Source organism: Sipha flava, unplaced genomic scaffold, assembly GCF_003268045.1.
Source record: "Sipha flava isolate LNK unplaced genomic scaffold, YSA_version1 103_pilon_pilon, whole genome shotgun sequence".
NCBI lineage: Eukaryota > Metazoa > Arthropoda > Insecta > Hemiptera > Aphididae > Sipha > Sipha flava.
In genome coordinates, this window is record NW_020271717.1 from 322,829 (window position 1) to 341,534 (window position 18,706).

Genomic DNA, 18,706 nt, shown 5'->3' on the forward strand with positions numbered 1-18,706 from the left:
TAAGGACAAACACGAGATTGACCTGTTATTTCACTACGAGTCCGCACCTACCTCTACAGTGTCCACCGCACACGTTACACCTACCCGTTCAAGTCTCCGGCAGAAGGAAACGTCGGTCCACGGACTCGCCTCTTCCCGTACACCCCTACCCGGAGTGAAAGAACGCGTACGCGTTCGTCATGCGGTCGATCACGGTAACCACGGAGCGCGCACGTCGCGGTACCACGGCCGTCCGGTATTTCAACTTTCTTTTCGCGCATAACACCGTGTCCACCTCCACCGTCTGCCGCCAACGGCGGGGCCCCGCAGTGCACCGACAGTCATCCGGTCAACTGCACACGCGCGGCCGCTCACACTAGCATCACTCGCAATTTTTCCCGATCGAACGGCGGATCAGCAGCAGCAGCAGCATCAACAAGCAGAATCCTTACGGGCACGTGCGCGCGACTTGGACCACCGGCTAACCAGACGAACGCTCGTCAACCCTAACGACCGTGACTTTTCACCGCCCGCGGCGTTGAAATGCAGTCTCAAGCGATGATCAGTCTCACCGCCGAGGGTACGTCTTGGTGATTTCATTTATTTATTTTTCTCGGTATTACCGATCGGTAATCGCGGTTTGTTCGGTGAAACTTCGAAAATCCCTGCGAATCGGTATTGGTCGAATTAACATTATTCCGATCTTACACTTTTGTTCGATCAGCAAACACGTATCTCTACTCGTTTAGGAATAATCATATTGTGTATACTAAATTCACTAGTCAACATTAATGTGTTATTAGTTTTCGTTGTTCTTTGAGATTTACGACCAAATCAATGATTTAATAACCAAACCACTGATTTTATATTTTATTTGAGGTAAAGTCATGTAAAAAAACTAGTTCGACGATTTATTGAAAACGCTACGTAAATAAACGAAATATTACTTAGTACGGTTATGAATTTATCTTATATTACTGTAAATTGTCTAAAATTAATTTATACATCAAAAGTCATATGATGCACTATAATTAGAATTAAATTATTATTAATTTATAAGAATTCTACTAAACTTTTGAAAGCATAATAAATTTCTAAAATTTTTTATTAATAAAAAATTATTATTATTTATTAAATATAAATTTTAAAAGATTTATTAGTTTTAAATAAAAAAATAATTGATTGAAAAAAGGAATTTAATAAAATATCTGCTGTAATGTACGAACAGAGGCAAATTAAAAAAAATAAAAAAATAAAATAATATATCTTTCAATTATTATACCAATATTAGAGAAAATAAAACATTAATATTATATTGTATATACTTAGTTTTTATTTTAGAAATATGATTGTGAAAGTCGCAATGTTTAATTGTCGTGATGTCATAAATGAACTAAAGATATTCAAACATTCTTAAAAAAATATTATAAGAAATATCATTCTAAAATTATTTTTAAATATGCCTTGTTTTTGTAAATGTACTTTAAATATTTATTAATTATTTTATTTTATTTATAAAGAAATTATGGAGTTATTTTTTTCTAATACTTTTCATAAAAATATTGATTATATTAAAATTATTAAAATATTTTAGTTTGTCTTGAAAAAAAAGAAAAACAAATATTTTATATAGTTTCTTTTTTATTAAGCGTAGTGTAATCAAATATAATATAAAAAAAAATACTATTTGAACTAGTATACCTAATCTAAAAAATATCTAAAGGATTAAATTTAAATAAACTAATATTGTGTAATTTTATTTAAATGAATCAACATTTCTTTTATTTTAGTATATTATTAGTTATAAAGTAAAGAAAACTAAAATATATATCTTACTTATTCATATTAAAAGATTTTTTTATACAGAACAGCCAACAAGGAATTTGTAACAATTATTTATACATACATTTCATTATTATTTTTGTGCAGATTGTAAATTATTATTAATACTGGTTAATTTTTTATTAACAGATATAATACATACTTCATTCTATAACTCTTTGCGATTATTAAACATACTTACTGTAAGCAATGTGTATAGATATTATAAAATAACAACTAGAAAATGATTTTACATTACATACTGCGATGTTGATTTCGTAGGGATTTCATTGGAATTATTATTGTCATCGGCAATGTATTTATAGCCAGTCATGTTATATAAACCAATAAGTAGTTCAATGACACTACTTTAAGGTCAAAATCAAATTGGCTTATCACTTATTGATCAATTATTTATGTTTACATTTTCTTAAAATAATATTTTAATGTTCTGTCTAAAAAAAATTATGTATTTATTCGGAAATAATTTTTCAAATATTACACACAAGAAATTAAATATTACTTTTGGAACCCACATAACGATTTATATTGAAATCGATTACAACCACTCTGGTTTAACAGTTTAAGTAAAAATTATCTACAATTATCTAAGATCTTATCCCGACATAATATCTGTTCTCCATATTTGTTGTATTTATTTAGCAAAACAAGAACATTGCGAATATATCTTATTAGTCGATAAAAATCAATTTTAAAATTTTATTCGACGTAAAATTTTAAAATAAAACTATTATCTGTGAAATATAGATACGTCAATTTTACGTAAATTTAATAGTTTAACTCGTACCTATTTCAAAAATAATTTTAAATCATAAATTTTTTTCGAATAAATGTTTATACAGTATAAATATTATAGACCATATACTACATAAAATATTTTCTAAGTTAATTAATATTGACGTCAGTTGATGTGAATTTAATTAATGATGTACCTATATTCTACAGATTGTATTTATTTTTATGGTATGCAGGAATATTATAAACAAAGACAACAAATATCATAATGGTTAATTTCATTTTAGAAAGTGTAGCTATACAAAAATTCACCAAAAACTATTCGCGAATACAATATCAGGATATTAATTTTTTTTTTTAGCTAAACAATGATTAACATAATTAATATTAATGATATATATTATGTATGTCTTGAGGTTTAAATAACTAATTTGAGGTCTATCGTATTCTATAAACTGTACAATTTACACTACAAGGAACCATAAAATGTATTTGCAAATAAAATTATGTAATAATTGTAAAGTGAGCAAAATTAGAAAGCAAAATATCACTTTATCATAAGATATTTTGCTTTATAAATTATAGTTAAAGATAAACTAGGCTTTGAATTTCTAAGTGTTGAATATTAGAACATATCAGTACAATAAAAATGTATTTGGAAGAGTAAAAAGAATGTAATATTTTTTTATTACGAGTTTTCATCGTTTTTTCGTCATTATACAATAACGATTCAGATTTATTTGTTTCACAGAACAAAAATATTTATTTTGTGATTTTAAAGATACTTAATAATTATTTAAGATATTATCTTAGCTTTCATAAATTATCATTTTCTATAAAAAGTCTTTTACAACATACCAAAACATAAAAATTACACTTACTCTATATTATGAAATAAAATAATTTAAAATTAATATGAATATTTTATTAAATATTTTGAAAATTTTAAATTAAATAATACATAAATAATCCTATAATTAATCGATTTAAGAATAGACTAACGTAAATAATATGATAACGATGATTATTCATTATTTTTTTTTAAATAAGAATTAACAATTATTAATGTTTTATTAATATGGTTTTAATACAGAGTTTAATCAACTTTAATTTAGTTTTTGAATTGTATAAATATATAATCAGTTTATACTATTGATAAAAATTCAATACATAACTGAAATATATTTTTCCGAATTGAATATGAATATTTAAGGTAATGTTTTTTGTATAATTGAGATATAATGAAACCTGTACTGGTAACATTTAATAGAAATTTCTGTCGAAACCGTGTGTGTCTAATAAAATTATATAACTGAAGGTCTTCTACTCAGCATCAAGGTATAACAGGTATCTGATGGTTTCTCGGTCTCTGTTATTGTATTGAAATTTCTTAGAATAGGTGGTAAATGATCTACAATAAAAATGATCTATAATCATTGTGTAGGATTTTAGCTACCAGTTTTTTATATCTTTTTAAAATCCCATAACCTACATAATAAAATTAATGGATCGTTATTATTGTGACATAATTAAAAATATAATGTTATAATAATGTACATACAATTATACAATAATATTTCAACAACTAAAACATTCACTATAGGCCGGATCGACGTAAAAAAAAAAAATAGTATATTATATACTTTAAAACGATTTTTTTTTTTTATTATTATCTGTAGTTATTATTTACAATAGGTATATGTTTTGGTGGTAGTGGTATAACATAGCTTTAGTGATTTCTGTTAAGAAATCATCCATTGGAGGCACTTCAGGACAGGATTTTTTTTTTAATAAGTTTAGAAGAGAGAAAAGAATTTAAATAATAAAGAGGATAAAATATGAGGTTTTTAAGTTTAAAAAGTTCCGTTTAAACACCTTCAGGGGTCACTAGGAATAGTGTCGAAGGATAGTTCAGAAATCAAGGGGTTGCAATTATTTTTGAGATTAGAGTGTAGGCGTTATTTAAAACGATTTCATGTTTTGCAAGTATGACTGGGCTATATGGATTTGATTAGAGGTATAAAAATTCGAACAGTTAATAGCCATTCTGATACTTATGAATTTTTTGCCGTAAGAACAGCTGGCAAGGTGGATACTCAATTTGAGTCTTTGACTTGAGACTTGGAGTGGCTGACTCCAAGTTCGGAAATACTAACTACTTCACAACACACGTGGATAATGTTTTTCACTAATACATCGCGTAATACGACCAAGTAGAGCAGTAGAGTGGTGGTTATGTTCATGTCGATCGTAAATCAAAGTTGGTAATTAATCAAAGTTACTGAATTTAAAATAGTGATTAGGAAATTATCTCGTACGTAGCCGTGATTAATGCTATGCAACGAAACTTTCACGATTTATTTTTCGAAATGATAGATTAAGTACCGATTAGCAACGGTGCGTATGCACATTTTGGTATAGTTGTCATATCACTGTACCCGCTCAACGCTGTACATTATACAACAGAACCAATAATTGTAGATATTAGGAACATTTACAAGTGATAATGAGTATGTGATTATGTGTAGCATGTCATGCCCTGTTTTCAAAATTGTTATTAGATACAAACAAGTGTATAAAACAATTATAGTATTTTTCTCGCTGTATTATGTAATATAAGAATTGTGACGAACTAACACAATATTTAAGCACTCTTGTGTCCTGGTAACAAATATTGACAAATTTTAATTTTTAGTCGTTTTGTAATACTAATATATTCAATATGTGTTAATTACTAAATTACTACTCGAAAGTGAGTTCAAATATCGAAGAATTGTCGACTAGACAATAATAATAATATAATAATTATAATAATAATAATTATTATTATAATAATAATAATAATATAATAATAATTATAATAATTATAATAATTATAATAATTATAATAATTATAATAATAATACCTAATTTATTAGTGAGGAATGAAATATTTTTAAAACCCACTGAGAAATTGTTATTAATTTTGAGTAAAATATTCTTTAAGTGTTATTTATTTGGTATGCCGTTTCAATCTATACGGGTACTTTATTGATTTGTTTGTTCGATGTAAAATTAGGTATAATGTATATAATATATTTCCTTTATTGTTACACTAATGGCTGTATTTTTTTCCAACTTGTTAAATAAGTAGAAAATATTATTCAATATTGAATAATAAAATTCGTATACCCCCATAGTGTATATTTATTAAAAAATCTTAAATGTATCAATGGAAAAGAACATATTAAATATTCATAGTTACCTGCATAACTAATAGTTTTTATCAATAACGGAAAACTATTCCTTACTATCAATAGGATTGTTAAAATGTTAAAAAATAAATTTATAATTCCAGTATAAACCGAATAAATTGGCATCATCATACTCAAGAAAATGTAATTACTTATAGCCTTGCATATTTTGATGCCTTTTAAAAATTGAAAATATTATTTGAACTATTTAAAGTTTGGTAAAATGAATTATATTCTTAGTGCATTTATATTAATATAGATGCTATACTAAGTTTATAGAATATTATTTATTATACCAATAAATTATGATGAGGGTTAATAAATAGAAATAAAACATATTTATATTAATAGTTGTTTATTAAAGCTTAACAATTGTACACTACTATTGTGTGTTTCGGAAATTATCAGACTTGAAAACTTGAACGATTAGGTGTACGATGAAGTGGATATAAATTATTTATGATAATTATTTTTAGTTTTTAATCATTACTGGTTTAAGAAATAATTAAGTAGATCACGATAATCTTTATACATTTTGGGATTTGAGCATTATGAAACTTATCTAAGTATTTAATATCATGTTGATGAGTAGATTATTTGTTTTATCATTAATTTTCCGAAAATGTTTTATCTAGTTAGGTCCAAACATATAAAATGTATAGTTATTTAAGTATTGATTCATGTTTATTCTGATGTTAAATAAACTTTGTAGTTATGAAATATCTTTAAAATAATTTACTACAAAATGAAGTACTAATAATTTGATTTTCTTTCGTATGACTATTTTTATAGATAAAAAAATGTCAACCGTTTCATACAAACATTATATAACTTTGTACAAAAAAATTTTTTTGAGTTTAGGTATCAAAAACATAATTATTTGTATACTATTTTATTATTTACACAACTTATTAAAGTATTACTTTTTATTTACTTTAAAAATGTTATTAGTTTCATTTTAGAATAGACTACAAAAATATATGCACGGTAGCCATCGAAATACTAACTAATTGATAGAATTCATTTCAATCAAATGTAATCTAATTTCGAATTTCAATTTTTAATGTAATTTATACTTATCAATTATGCAATCTCGTGTCAGTGGTTTCTGCGAAACACTTTTAATTTAGTCCAATGTCAGTGGATATGTTTCAGTCTGTTGCACTATAACTGTTATGTATCATACTTATACATCATATTTTTCTTCTTTCCTTTTTGTCCGATATATACTCGTGTACTAAGAATTGGAGAAAGTTTGTTAAAAACGTTAAATTATAATAAAACATGATCAGTTATTATACAACGTATTACGTATATACGTAAACAACGTGTTACCGGATACGGATTAATGTTATTTACTGGTCATTAGGTAGACATAATAATGATTTATATGGTGTCTGTAACCATTCCACGAGTGTAATAAGCTCAATTTTGTTTGTTAATTTATATTTTTTATTTCAATTTCAATTAAAATATAATTGTGTATATAAATATATATCTTTCATCGTAACCATAGACTTTGCCAGAAATTTCGTCAGGGGAATAAATACATCAAGCAAAGTATGTACACTGGTTTCTATATAATTTTTAAATCATTTAAGTTAAATACATAGGAATATTTTTTTTTTTAAATTTTATAACAATATTAAATTATTTTAGTTTTTTTCGATGGCTACAAAGTAAAGCTGACTACTCTAAAATCCGATAGTGATAATGATAGCTTCTATTCTACATTTTTAAATGTTATATTTTTTTTTAAATTAAGGTGGTGCAAGTACACCCCCTTGATCCCTCTCGTGACGTCCATGATTATAACTTTTTAGATGTTTCAAACAATTGTCAATTAATTTTGTATTATTATAAATAAAAATAAACATTACATCGTTGTAAAATAAGGAAAAATTCTACCGATTTAGTATTAAACATTTAAAGAAAATATTTTTTGGCATTTTAAAAATTTAGTAAAAAAAAATATAAAAATAATAAAAAAAAATAATGTATTCTTCATCATTTATTATTTTTATAATTTATAACAATTTATTTCAAGTTAAAAATTAAATTTTATACTTGATAACTTAATAATTTCATATTTCTATACAATGTTAAATTTTCTATATAAAATATATTTATTAATTAATATTTTTTTTATATTTTGTTCTCTAAAATTTAGAGTCTAAATAATTTAAAAAATATAAAATATGATACTCTTATAGATGTTTAACATATGAGCCATGTAATTCTTTTAAAGTGTATGACAATATTATTTATATTGAGTTGCTTTGATAGTAATTCAAAAAAATATTTCGTTTGGTTTTATGCTCTCCATAAGTTGTTATTTTTCTTGTAATGATTATACGTAAAAAAAACTCTAGTTAAACGATGATGAACTGTCTTTATGTCACTAAATCATAGTATAATTTAGTTCATGATTTCCCATTGTTATTTGATTTGTATCTTCATTATAATTGTGGTTGTTTAACAATTACTTATGTAAAATATGACATATCAAAAACAAGAATAATGATAGGATTTAAATCATAAGACAATTTCTTGATGTACGTATTTTTGTTACTACATAATATCCAAAACCTTGAAATCAAAATCAAAAAAACCTTGATAATGATTTTACAAGAGTGCCCTTCTCCATATTCCCTCCGTCGAATTTCGCAATATTTAAAAGATGACAGACAAAATATTTATTTGCTCATCATTCATACTACTTCTTTCTTAAAACATAGAAAACATAGCTAGTCCAACTAAATCGTGTTTTATTTGTTAACTCATCATTAAAAAATTATTGCTATTATTATTATTATTATTATTATTATTGTTATTATTATTTCTTATATTTTAGAAATGGTAAAGTTCGAAGAAAATTTCTTGAATTTCAAACCACCGGTGCTCCCAGAAGAATTAAAACACATACCAGATCGTGTGGGTGAGACTTTTGTTGGTAAAACATTATTTATTACCGGAGGATCAGGATTTCTTGGAAAAGTTTTAGTTGAGAAACTTTTAAGGAAATGTCCGGGCATCGAAAGAATTTATTTGTTACTTCGGCCCAAAAAAGGAAGCCATCCTAAACAAAGACTAGAAACTATATTTTCATCAGTGGTAAGTTTATTATATCATTATTTAATTTTTAATCAAATATTTAGAAACCATTATTATATATTAATTATTTTTTATTAATGTTACTATAAGTACTATTTTATAATGTATACTATTAACAAAATAACATCATTGAATATTTTTAGTTTTTATATTGAACAAACTACATTAGGTACTGATATTTTAATTCTTCTCATTAAACAAAATATTTTATTCGTTTAAATAATTACCCTATTTATTTCAAGAATTCTATTATTTCAAAAAATAATAAGTTTTTATAATTTTTAAACGCAAAAATAAAATTAAATGCATAAAAATAACTTTTATTAAAAGAAATATAAACGTTTTGGGTAAATCTTAATATTTCCAAAATAAAATACGTCATTACTATGATTTGTGAGTATTAATGTAAAGATATTACTATCGTTTTTTCTAATTACTTACACCAAGATAATAATATTTGTTGAAAAAATCAAAAAGCTAATAATGTGTTGATTTTTTGAAGATGAAATAGATAAATAAAAATAACTACAATGTTATTTAATCTTTAACGTTTAAAAAATCGGATAGTGTGACGAAACATTTCAATTTTGCTCAATCATCCTACTGTAATTAAAAGTAATTTAAAGAATAATTCTCATACATTCATATATTAGACATATTATCGTTTAATGAACATTACAATGTTGTTAGTTACAAATTATTGTAAGAATATGCGTAACAAGATGTTTTTTATAATTATTTATTTAAAAATATTAGTGAAACAAATAATGTACATGTTTTACTAAAGGTTTTTATTAGCTATCGTAAATGTGCTCCAAAACATATTTTGAATAGAGTCTAATCAATTAAAATTATTCCGTTCCCAATCAGTGTTTTCGAAATTTTTTTTTATTTGATTATAATAATAATTAACGGAAAAATATCGTTAGCATTCGAATGAGTTTTACTAACCAATTCGAAACAGATTTATACGAATAAATAGAAAAAAAATATAATATTTTGAATATTATTTACTAAAATGGACGCCGGTGTAACATAGTTTAACATAAAATCATATCCCTTTGGTAGTGGATTGTAAAATTATATACGTGTACGATCGACAAAGTAAATCATGCAGATACATGAATGACAGATACATGTATCACCGTTACAGATTAATACACTACGATTTATACGTGTATGTTTTTAGTTATTCGACTATTTGAAAGAGTTACGAGGTAAGGAGGTATTCGACAAAGTGTATCCGATAGCCGGTGATGTGAGTGAACCGAATCTGGCCATCAGCGAATCGGACCGCCGTTTGCTAGCAGACTCCGTGAACATCGTTTATCACGGGGCAGCCACCATTCGTTTCGACGAAGCGCTAAAGAAAGCCGTCATACTCAACACCAGAGGAACGAAATTGGTACTGGAACTGGCACGGGAGATGAAAAAATTAGAGGTACACAAACCGCTCGTTTTCCGCGTCATCTAAACCTTCGTCGGACGATTAATCGAAACGTGCGGCGCCTGATTTATAATACTGATTTTTCCCCGCGCAGCTGTTCGTGCACGTGTCGACATCGTACTGCCACTTGGACGAGAAAGTGTTGTTCGAAAAAGCGTATCCTCCGCCGGTCGACCCGCACAAGATTATCCAGAGCATGGAACTGTTGGACGAACCTTTCGTTGAAACCATATCCAAACAGTAGGTCACTTGTTTTTTGTCGTGGGTGGCGACTCGATAGGTTTGGCCAGCTCTGCACAGCGGTCGGTACCTCGTCGAACGTCCGACGTGTTTGTTGCCTTTTATTTTAACAGTTTAATATGCACGCGCGGTCGACGAACGGATACCCCCCTCCCCCCTCCCTCCGAACCACACCCATCGATCCTCCCTTTGTCTCCCCGATAAAGCCCGGACCCGCCGGACGAAACCGACCAATAATGATATGCCTTATGTCAGCGGTGGCAAACCTTTTGAACATAATTTAATTATATAATTAATGTATTAGTAGGTATAAAAATAGTTAGTTTAGGTACATACAATTATAATAATATTACTTTGTTAATTATTTATTTTAATGTGACTTTTGTTGTTGAATACTTGATGCCGATTCGTTGATATTTTCCTTATAATTAGTAACTTTTAATAAAATACATGCGGAACTGCATTCATTAGTTAGTCAGTTTCTTAAATCAGATTTTATAAAATCATATTTCTGAAAACAGTGACTCACATGAATAAGTTGAAGAAAAAATAGACAAATAGCTAATGCTACTATTTTTAAAGTTGAATAATCTTTTGGAATTTCATTCCACACTTTTAAAATCTTGTTCCCTATGTTTACGATCAATTTGCCTATCTTCCTATCACACTGAATTTCTTCTAACTCATTTCTCAGTAAAACTAATTTTTCTTTCCATATGGTACTTGATCGAAAATCTACAAGCTGCATTTCAAAATCATCTAAATGCAATCATTCAAACATTTTTAAGTTGAATTTTTCTAATGACAATGTGTCTAAATAATAATTTTTACTATAGTAAAAATATTTTAATTTTTCGCGTGCTCTCAAAATCTTTTAGCGTGCCATTGATTTGTCATCCCTGTCTTATGTATTACGTATTCTCTGACCACTGTTCGGTTTTTCGTTATAGAATTCTGGGCAGTTTCCCGAACTCGTACGCGTTTACGAAATGTCTGTCCGAACATCTGGTCGTGGAACAAATGGATGCCGGAATGCCTTGCGTGATTGCTCGCCCGTCCATTGGTCAGTGTTTTCCCAGCGGTGACGTGCAATCCGTCACGGCCGTCAATCATGTTCGGAAACCGTTTCTCACGTTCGATTTTGTTGTTACAGTGATACCCATCTGGAAGGAGCCTCTGCCGGGTTGGACGGACAACATCAACGGGCCGACGGGCTTGCTGATCGGTGCCGGCAAAGGAGTCATACGCACCATGTACTGCGACAACAATGGTTACGCCGATTATCTGCCCGTCGACATAACCGTCAACGGCATAATACTGCTCACGTGGAACTACATAGGCAACAAGTGAGCTGACGTTGACGTATTTTTTTTTTCCCCCCGACGGAACACCGTAAAAGCACCGTATGGAATTCGAATGTTTCCTCTGTGCACTTGGATGTCCCACGAAAAGATACGAACATTTTTAGATTACGTTTCAATCATATTTCCGTAGGACACATGGTGTACGTACTTTCGTATCCGTCTTCAGGAATGCTTGTCGTTCTATTTTTTCTATTCATTCATTACCTTCATGTTCTTTCTTTTTTTTTTTTTTTTTATTATACGCGAAATAAAAGAATATTAACTTTCAAAATATTTATTACACCGGTTTCTCGACATAATTTATAGTTTCTCTTTCACCCGACCGATTGAATTACAGTTCCATTTACTACTGGTCTTTTTATACTCTGTTTGCTTATATTATCAACAGTTGTCGGTTTTTAAATTGATCTTTTCGTATCAGTGACTACCTACGTGTTTTAACAGATTCATTCTTAGAGTGCACCGATAATATGTTGTGTGAGGTTTTTATATTTAAGTAGTTATAAAAATTAATTCATATTAAAAGTACATTCTATAAAATATTTGCTTTGCTCAGATCCTTAACTATAATATAATATTAACATACAGTTACCATCAATTAATAACTCTTGTTATTAATATATATATATAATTTGTAACATGTATTTTTCCACGTTATCTTGCACAGTTTTAGGTAATTACTCATATTTCCGAATACCAATACTATATATTCTAATATTATTACTGTTATTATTATTTTAGCGACAAATCCAGGGTTATTTGTCACTTGACTTCCAGTCAAGAATGGAGAGTAACATGGCAAGAAATAATTGATATAGGAAAAAGCATTGTTACTACTGAAGTACCATTAAACGGCGCAGTGTGGTATCCTGGAGGCAGTATGAAAAGCAGTAAGCTCGTCCATAACATATGTGTATTCTTTTTACACATTATTCCGGCTTACTTTTTGGATGCAATAATTTATATGTCCGGTAACAAACCATGGTAAGATATTACTCAACGTTATGATAATATTTACTATAATTAGAAGTAATAGTTTCATAACTTAATGAAACATATTTTTACATATTATTTACTTGATGAAAATCTTTCGAAATGTCAGGTTGTTTTGAATCGGCAATTATTTCGCGGAATACGAACTAATCATGATGAGTTAGTTTTAAAGTATTAAACAAATAATTTAAATACTTAAACGCTTTTTCCGTAGTTTGGTGCGTATTCAAGACAGAATCAATAAAGGTTTCGAGGTGTTTGAATACTATGCGAACAATCAGTGGGAATTCAGAAACGAACATGTTCATTACTTGAGAAGAATTATGAATGAACGTGAAAAGTTCGATTACAAGGTTGATGGAAATGACATGAATATTAGAAGTTACTTCAGGGATTGTATTATGGCCGCTCGTATTTATATTCTAAAAGAAACGCCAGACACACTACCTAGAGCTAGAACTCATATGAAAATGTAAGTTAACCGTATAGTTAAATATAATAACAATAACGGTTATAATTTATTATTATATTAATTTTACTTACTTATCTGAATTATAAATATAATTTTTCTAAAACTCAGTTATTTTTTGAGTATAAAATAATTATTTATAGTTTGTTTAAACAGTGGCGGATCGTGCTATGGTGCATAGGAGCAAGTGAGCCACCCAAAAAAATTATATAAAAATTATTTGATTCCTATAATAAATTATAATTGGTTATCACATGTATATACACAGTTGCATTACACAGTCTGTAATTAACAAAAAAATTTAAAAAAAAAAACCAGTTTTCGCAACTTTTCGTGTTGAGAAGTGTATCTATTGGTGATTAAATAATGAACAGAGTACACATTCGTTGTGCTCCGGGTGACCGTATAAATTACGCATGTAATTACTTACATGCGTAGACATGTCAGTTAGTAATATATGGTCCTTTGAAGCACAACCATTGTGTGCAACGGTCTTATTTTTATCGTTTCACGTATCGCATCGGTCGTGTAAACGAGATTTCGAGTTTATGTTTCATATATAATAAGTTATTTTTTCTAATTTATTTTTATTTTACTGTGACGAAGAGCTTGGATAGCTCACGAAAATAAAATGTTGATAAGTACATTGTATGTACCTATACCTAAAACAAAATTAATATTTTTTTACCCTTCTACATAGGTATCTCAGAAATTATTTGTGTACCACTTTATGTGGTCCACACGAATCGCCATTAAGTTTTAAGTACATATATATATATGATGTTATATATCAACATTGTATTTTGACAATTACCTAACGGCTTACAAACTACATTATTTAAATTAAAATAAAAACTAACATTGTAAATACTAAGAGTCATATATTTATTTGTTTTGTTTCAGAATGTATGTCGTTGATATAATAGCCAAAATTGTGTTGTTTGGTTTATTATTATGGACCATATTTAGCTGGTCAGATACAATCATAGCAGTTGTTCTATTTTTATGTAATCTTGTACGGCTTCTCTTCAGTTTAGTGCTATCAGCCTTTAGTGGCGACACTTCTGCTGAATCTATAACTAATAAAGAACTTTAATGATACCTCATTACAATACTTTAAAATTATATATTATATTATTATTTATGATAAAATGATTCTCACCAATATTTTTCTAATATATTATCAGAATATATGAAATCAAATTGATTCATTTTATTGTAATATATACACTACAGTTTTATACCAAATTGCATTATATACAGTTTAAAGGCTCGCATGAACAATTTTTGTATTATTATAATAGTTTTAATTATATTTTAAGACTCTTGTTAGTATATTTAATTGGCTTAATTATCTACCACTAATTTAGACTTATTGTCAGTTATATACTTTTCAGTTTATTATGCATTTGTTTTTATTACTCAATATAGAACACAATTGAACAGAACAAATATATTTATATTTCAATATATTAAATAATTTATTTTATTATTTTAGTATAAAAATGCAAGGCTGGGCAAATTAATAATATTTGTTAACTCAGTTAAGTTCAATGAGTTCATATTCAATTAAGTTAACAATTAAGTTAATTCACATGAAAGTTATATAAATTAAGTTAAAAAATATCGTTAATTTAACTTAACTTCTGTTAATAAGAAGTTAATTAAAAAAAAAAAAAGTATTTACATTAAGCGCTGACTCCTCCAATGGGAGGTCTCTTCACTTCGTCATTCCTGTTGTTTTATTATTATATCAAATAAGCTTATTGTTCTAATTTGTAATAGATTGCTAAATAAAGAATTAAGTTAAAAAAAAAAAAAAAAAACATTAAGCGCTGATGTAATTGATATATATTAACAATTTACAACTGATCTTAATTAACATTAATGGTAGTGAAAATGTTATTTAAGAATATTTTCTTTTTAACTCTAATTAGAGTAGAAAAATATACATTTCATTATTGGGATTATTTTTAAGCACTCAAATGTTAGATTTACGGTAATTTATGTATGGTTTTTCTTTTTTTTTATTCATTTTTCATACAAATCACATTTAATAAATATAATTTAAAAAAAATTATTCTTTTTAATGTTCAATAACAATATGAAAACCAAAAATAATTAATGCAGCTAAAAGTGTAACGGTGCCAGTTTAGCGTGCGATCTACCAGTTAGTTTCTGGTGTAGAGTGCGATCTACCAGCCTGTTTTTGGTGAACGCGATTTGTGAGCCGCTTAGCATTACCAATACACCACGAGGCGGTGGGCTCACCCGTATTTCAAAAATCACAATTTCAAAATCACATTCACATAATATAAGTTTCGTTAAATAAATATTTAAAATAAAAGTTTCGTTTTAGTCGCTATTTATGAATATAGCACACATATCATCTAAAAAAGCAATGAACAAATCTGGTTTACTTTTCCGATACATCTACCAACAATACAGATCTAAATGTGACTGAAGCATATGTACGCCTCTCTTTTTTTTTAATATGAATATATTTGCATCCAACCATAACCTTTCAACAACCTGTGTGTGCGCACCTGTTAAGTGGTCATTAACGATAAATTACCGATAAAGAACTGGATAGTAATAGATAGATCACAGGTAGAGCACATGTAAGCGATAGATCGCACGCTACACTGGCACCAGTGTAACTATAAAATTATACAGACACTAAATGTATACAGTAAATACAAAACATTAAAATAAATATATAATATTATTTAACTTTATTAAAATCAGAATAAATAAAACAATACAATGGACAGGTTAATCATAATATCTATTGAATCTCAATATAATAGTCATATCAAAATTGTTATCAACTATTGAATTTTTTCTCTTAATCAATAATATTTAATGATATCAATCTTATTTAATAATATTATCGATTAAAGAATAATAATAGTTGTATTCCATAATCAATGATAATATATGCCTATTTATGTAATATAGATTTATGGCCACTTTTCATGACAATAATAATGTAATTCATGGGTGGCATGGCTATTTTTACTCGATATACTTAAGACGGTTGAGTACGTTTCTCGTGACCGGCGGTACCCCTATTATTAGTAAATGAGTTACGTTAATAAGTTAAGTTAATTTACCAGTTATGAAATAAGTTAAATTAACTTAACTTTTAATTTATTTCATAACTGGTAAATTAATTTAACTTTTAACATACGAGTAATAACTCGCTTATGCTTAGGCTTGTTAAAATGTAACATAGTATATTTTTTTAAATTACAAGTATATTTATTAATAATAAAATTGAATCGTTGGCATTTATTATATTCTAACTTAAGTATTTAAGATTTACCATGAAGTCCAAAGATATAAATTAAGCAGTCTTTGTGGGGCACTCTTTATAAGTGGGTGAATATATATATATATATATATCTAAGAATTATATACAATTTATCTGACTCTATGTTAAAGTAAACGTAAGAACGTCATAAAAATAACTTTCACAGCTTTAGCTTAGCATTAAATTTAGAAAATTCTGTACATAATAATTGTAAGTACATTAATTTGTTATTTATTATATTACGAAATACTCAACTTTGGGTAGAATTAAGCGTAATTATTATTATTAAATATTTTACCTCTTGTATTGCCAAATTAATAAAATTATTTTATTCTTATCTGCCTTTTAGAAAATTAAAAAAATAAATATACGCACTAATAACTTTTGATGTTGGAAGTGTATTCATACCAAGAATCTTATTTAGCTTTTACTGTGAAATAAATAAAAAATTGTGAAAATTACAATATTCGTTAACTATTGCACACTACACAATGTGATATTATACTGAATACTAAATGATTAAGGGTATAAAAAAAAGAAGAAACAACTGACGATAAATATTCCTTCACTTAAATTGAAGAATATAATCTTAAATATTAAGAAATGTAATAAAAAATTATTTCAATATAACAGAAGACTTAAAGAACACTATTAAAATCCAAGAAATTAAAAAAAATACCTTAAAGATTATATACCTCGTTACCTTAAATAACTTATTCATACAATTAGATTTGTAATATTTTAATAGAAAGGTTATTAACGATAAGCTACATACTCTTAAGGTGCGGCCCCACTGGGAGCGATTTGCGTTTTAGCGATTTTAACAAAAGTATGTAACTAATATGTAGTGGCCCCACTGAGCGCGTGCCGCGTGCGCGTGTAGCTTTACACGCGCGGTAATCGCTGAAAGAACAAAATAGTTTGATATTCGGCGATTAATCGCTGCCAAAATGTCTTCCGCGTCGGTTGTGTCCGAACAAATAGCTGCCGCTGTCTTCGTACAGGAAGCTATTTGGAATCCTAGATACCCGGACCACAGTAATAGGACTAAGATTCAAAAATGTTGGTCCAACATTAGAAAGGATCTTGACATGAATGGTAATTTAATTAATTAATATTATATATTTTGATATATTAGCTAATATAGTATCATAGTATAATATAGTATATTAGCTAATAACTAATAAGTATACTGAGTCTCTTAACTAGAGTACAAGTATTGCATTACTTTGGGGTGACATATAATTTTAAAGAAATTAGAGCTGCAAAATTAGATAAATATTGACAACAAATGACAATAATTACTGTTATGCATCTGTTGTAAGTACTTTTTATTAAAAAAACAGTATTTCTTAGATCGAATGTTATAAAACTGAAAAGTGTTATAAATTATAATATTATACTGATGGGAGAGTGGATACCTTCATTAATTGTCAGAATGTTCAAAGAATTATAAGCAATAAAATAATAATAATAATCTTTTAAATATCAATTAAAACAGCACTTTCAGCCAGCAAAATTTTTCTGGACGTCATCTTAGTCGAGGATCGAATAAACAAATGAAAAATACACGAACACGCGCAACTAAAAATGCAGAAACGCATGTAAAATCGCTAAAGTGTCCCTATCAAAATCGCTAGAGGACATCGCGCGTGTAAAATCGCAGAAACGCTCGAAACGCAGAATCGCAGAATCGCTCCCAGTGGGGCCGTACCTTTAGGGGGCTAGGTAAATTGGGTTCACGATATTTTGTGTACATTTTGAATGCGGTAAATTGAGTTCCGGGAAAAAGAAAATATTAGGTAAGTTGAATTCCGCGGAAATAAAGGTAGTAGGTAAATTGAGTCCCAAATACTAACTATACTACTTGGCCGTAGTCGTTTTACAAATTACAATTCACACTGCTGTTATCGGTTATCGATTATATTGTGATCAAATAACTTCGTAACGTCGTAAATTTGATTATGTCTAATT

The 18,706-nt window shown here is 27.8% G+C and overlaps 1 protein-coding gene across 1 annotated transcript; it reads left to right on the forward strand.

Annotated features, from left to right (window-relative positions):
* The first annotated feature begins 262 nt into the window (after nt 1-262).
* Nucleotides 263-14,804, forward strand: LOC112682374 (fatty acyl-CoA reductase 1). Its single transcript, XM_025552953.1, has 9 exons — nt 263-559; nt 8,644-8,903; nt 10,093-10,344; nt 10,445-10,590; nt 11,541-11,653; nt 11,744-11,936; nt 12,696-12,938; nt 13,162-13,419; nt 14,320-14,804. Exons 1-9 carry the CDS (start codon nt 523-525, stop codon nt 14,510-14,512), a joined length of 1,695 nt encoding a protein of 564 aa, XP_025408738.1. The 5' UTR covers nt 263-522; the 3' UTR covers nt 14,513-14,804.
* Nucleotides 14,805-18,706: the final 3,902 nt, after the last annotated feature.

Excerpts from the sequence above, each read along its gene's own strand:
- LOC112682374 (XM_025552953.1), top strand. The coding sequence starts at position 523 with ATGCAGTCTCAAGCGATGATCAGTCTCACCGCCGAGG. Across the intron at positions 10,591-11,540 it reads GTTGAAACCATATCCAAACA|AATTCTGGGCAGTTTCCCGA; the intron begins GTAGGTCACTTG and ends TTTTCGTTATAG. Across the intron at positions 12,939-13,161 it reads ATGTCCGGTAACAAACCATG|TTTGGTGCGTATTCAAGACA; the intron begins GTAAGATATTAC and ends CTTTTTCCGTAG.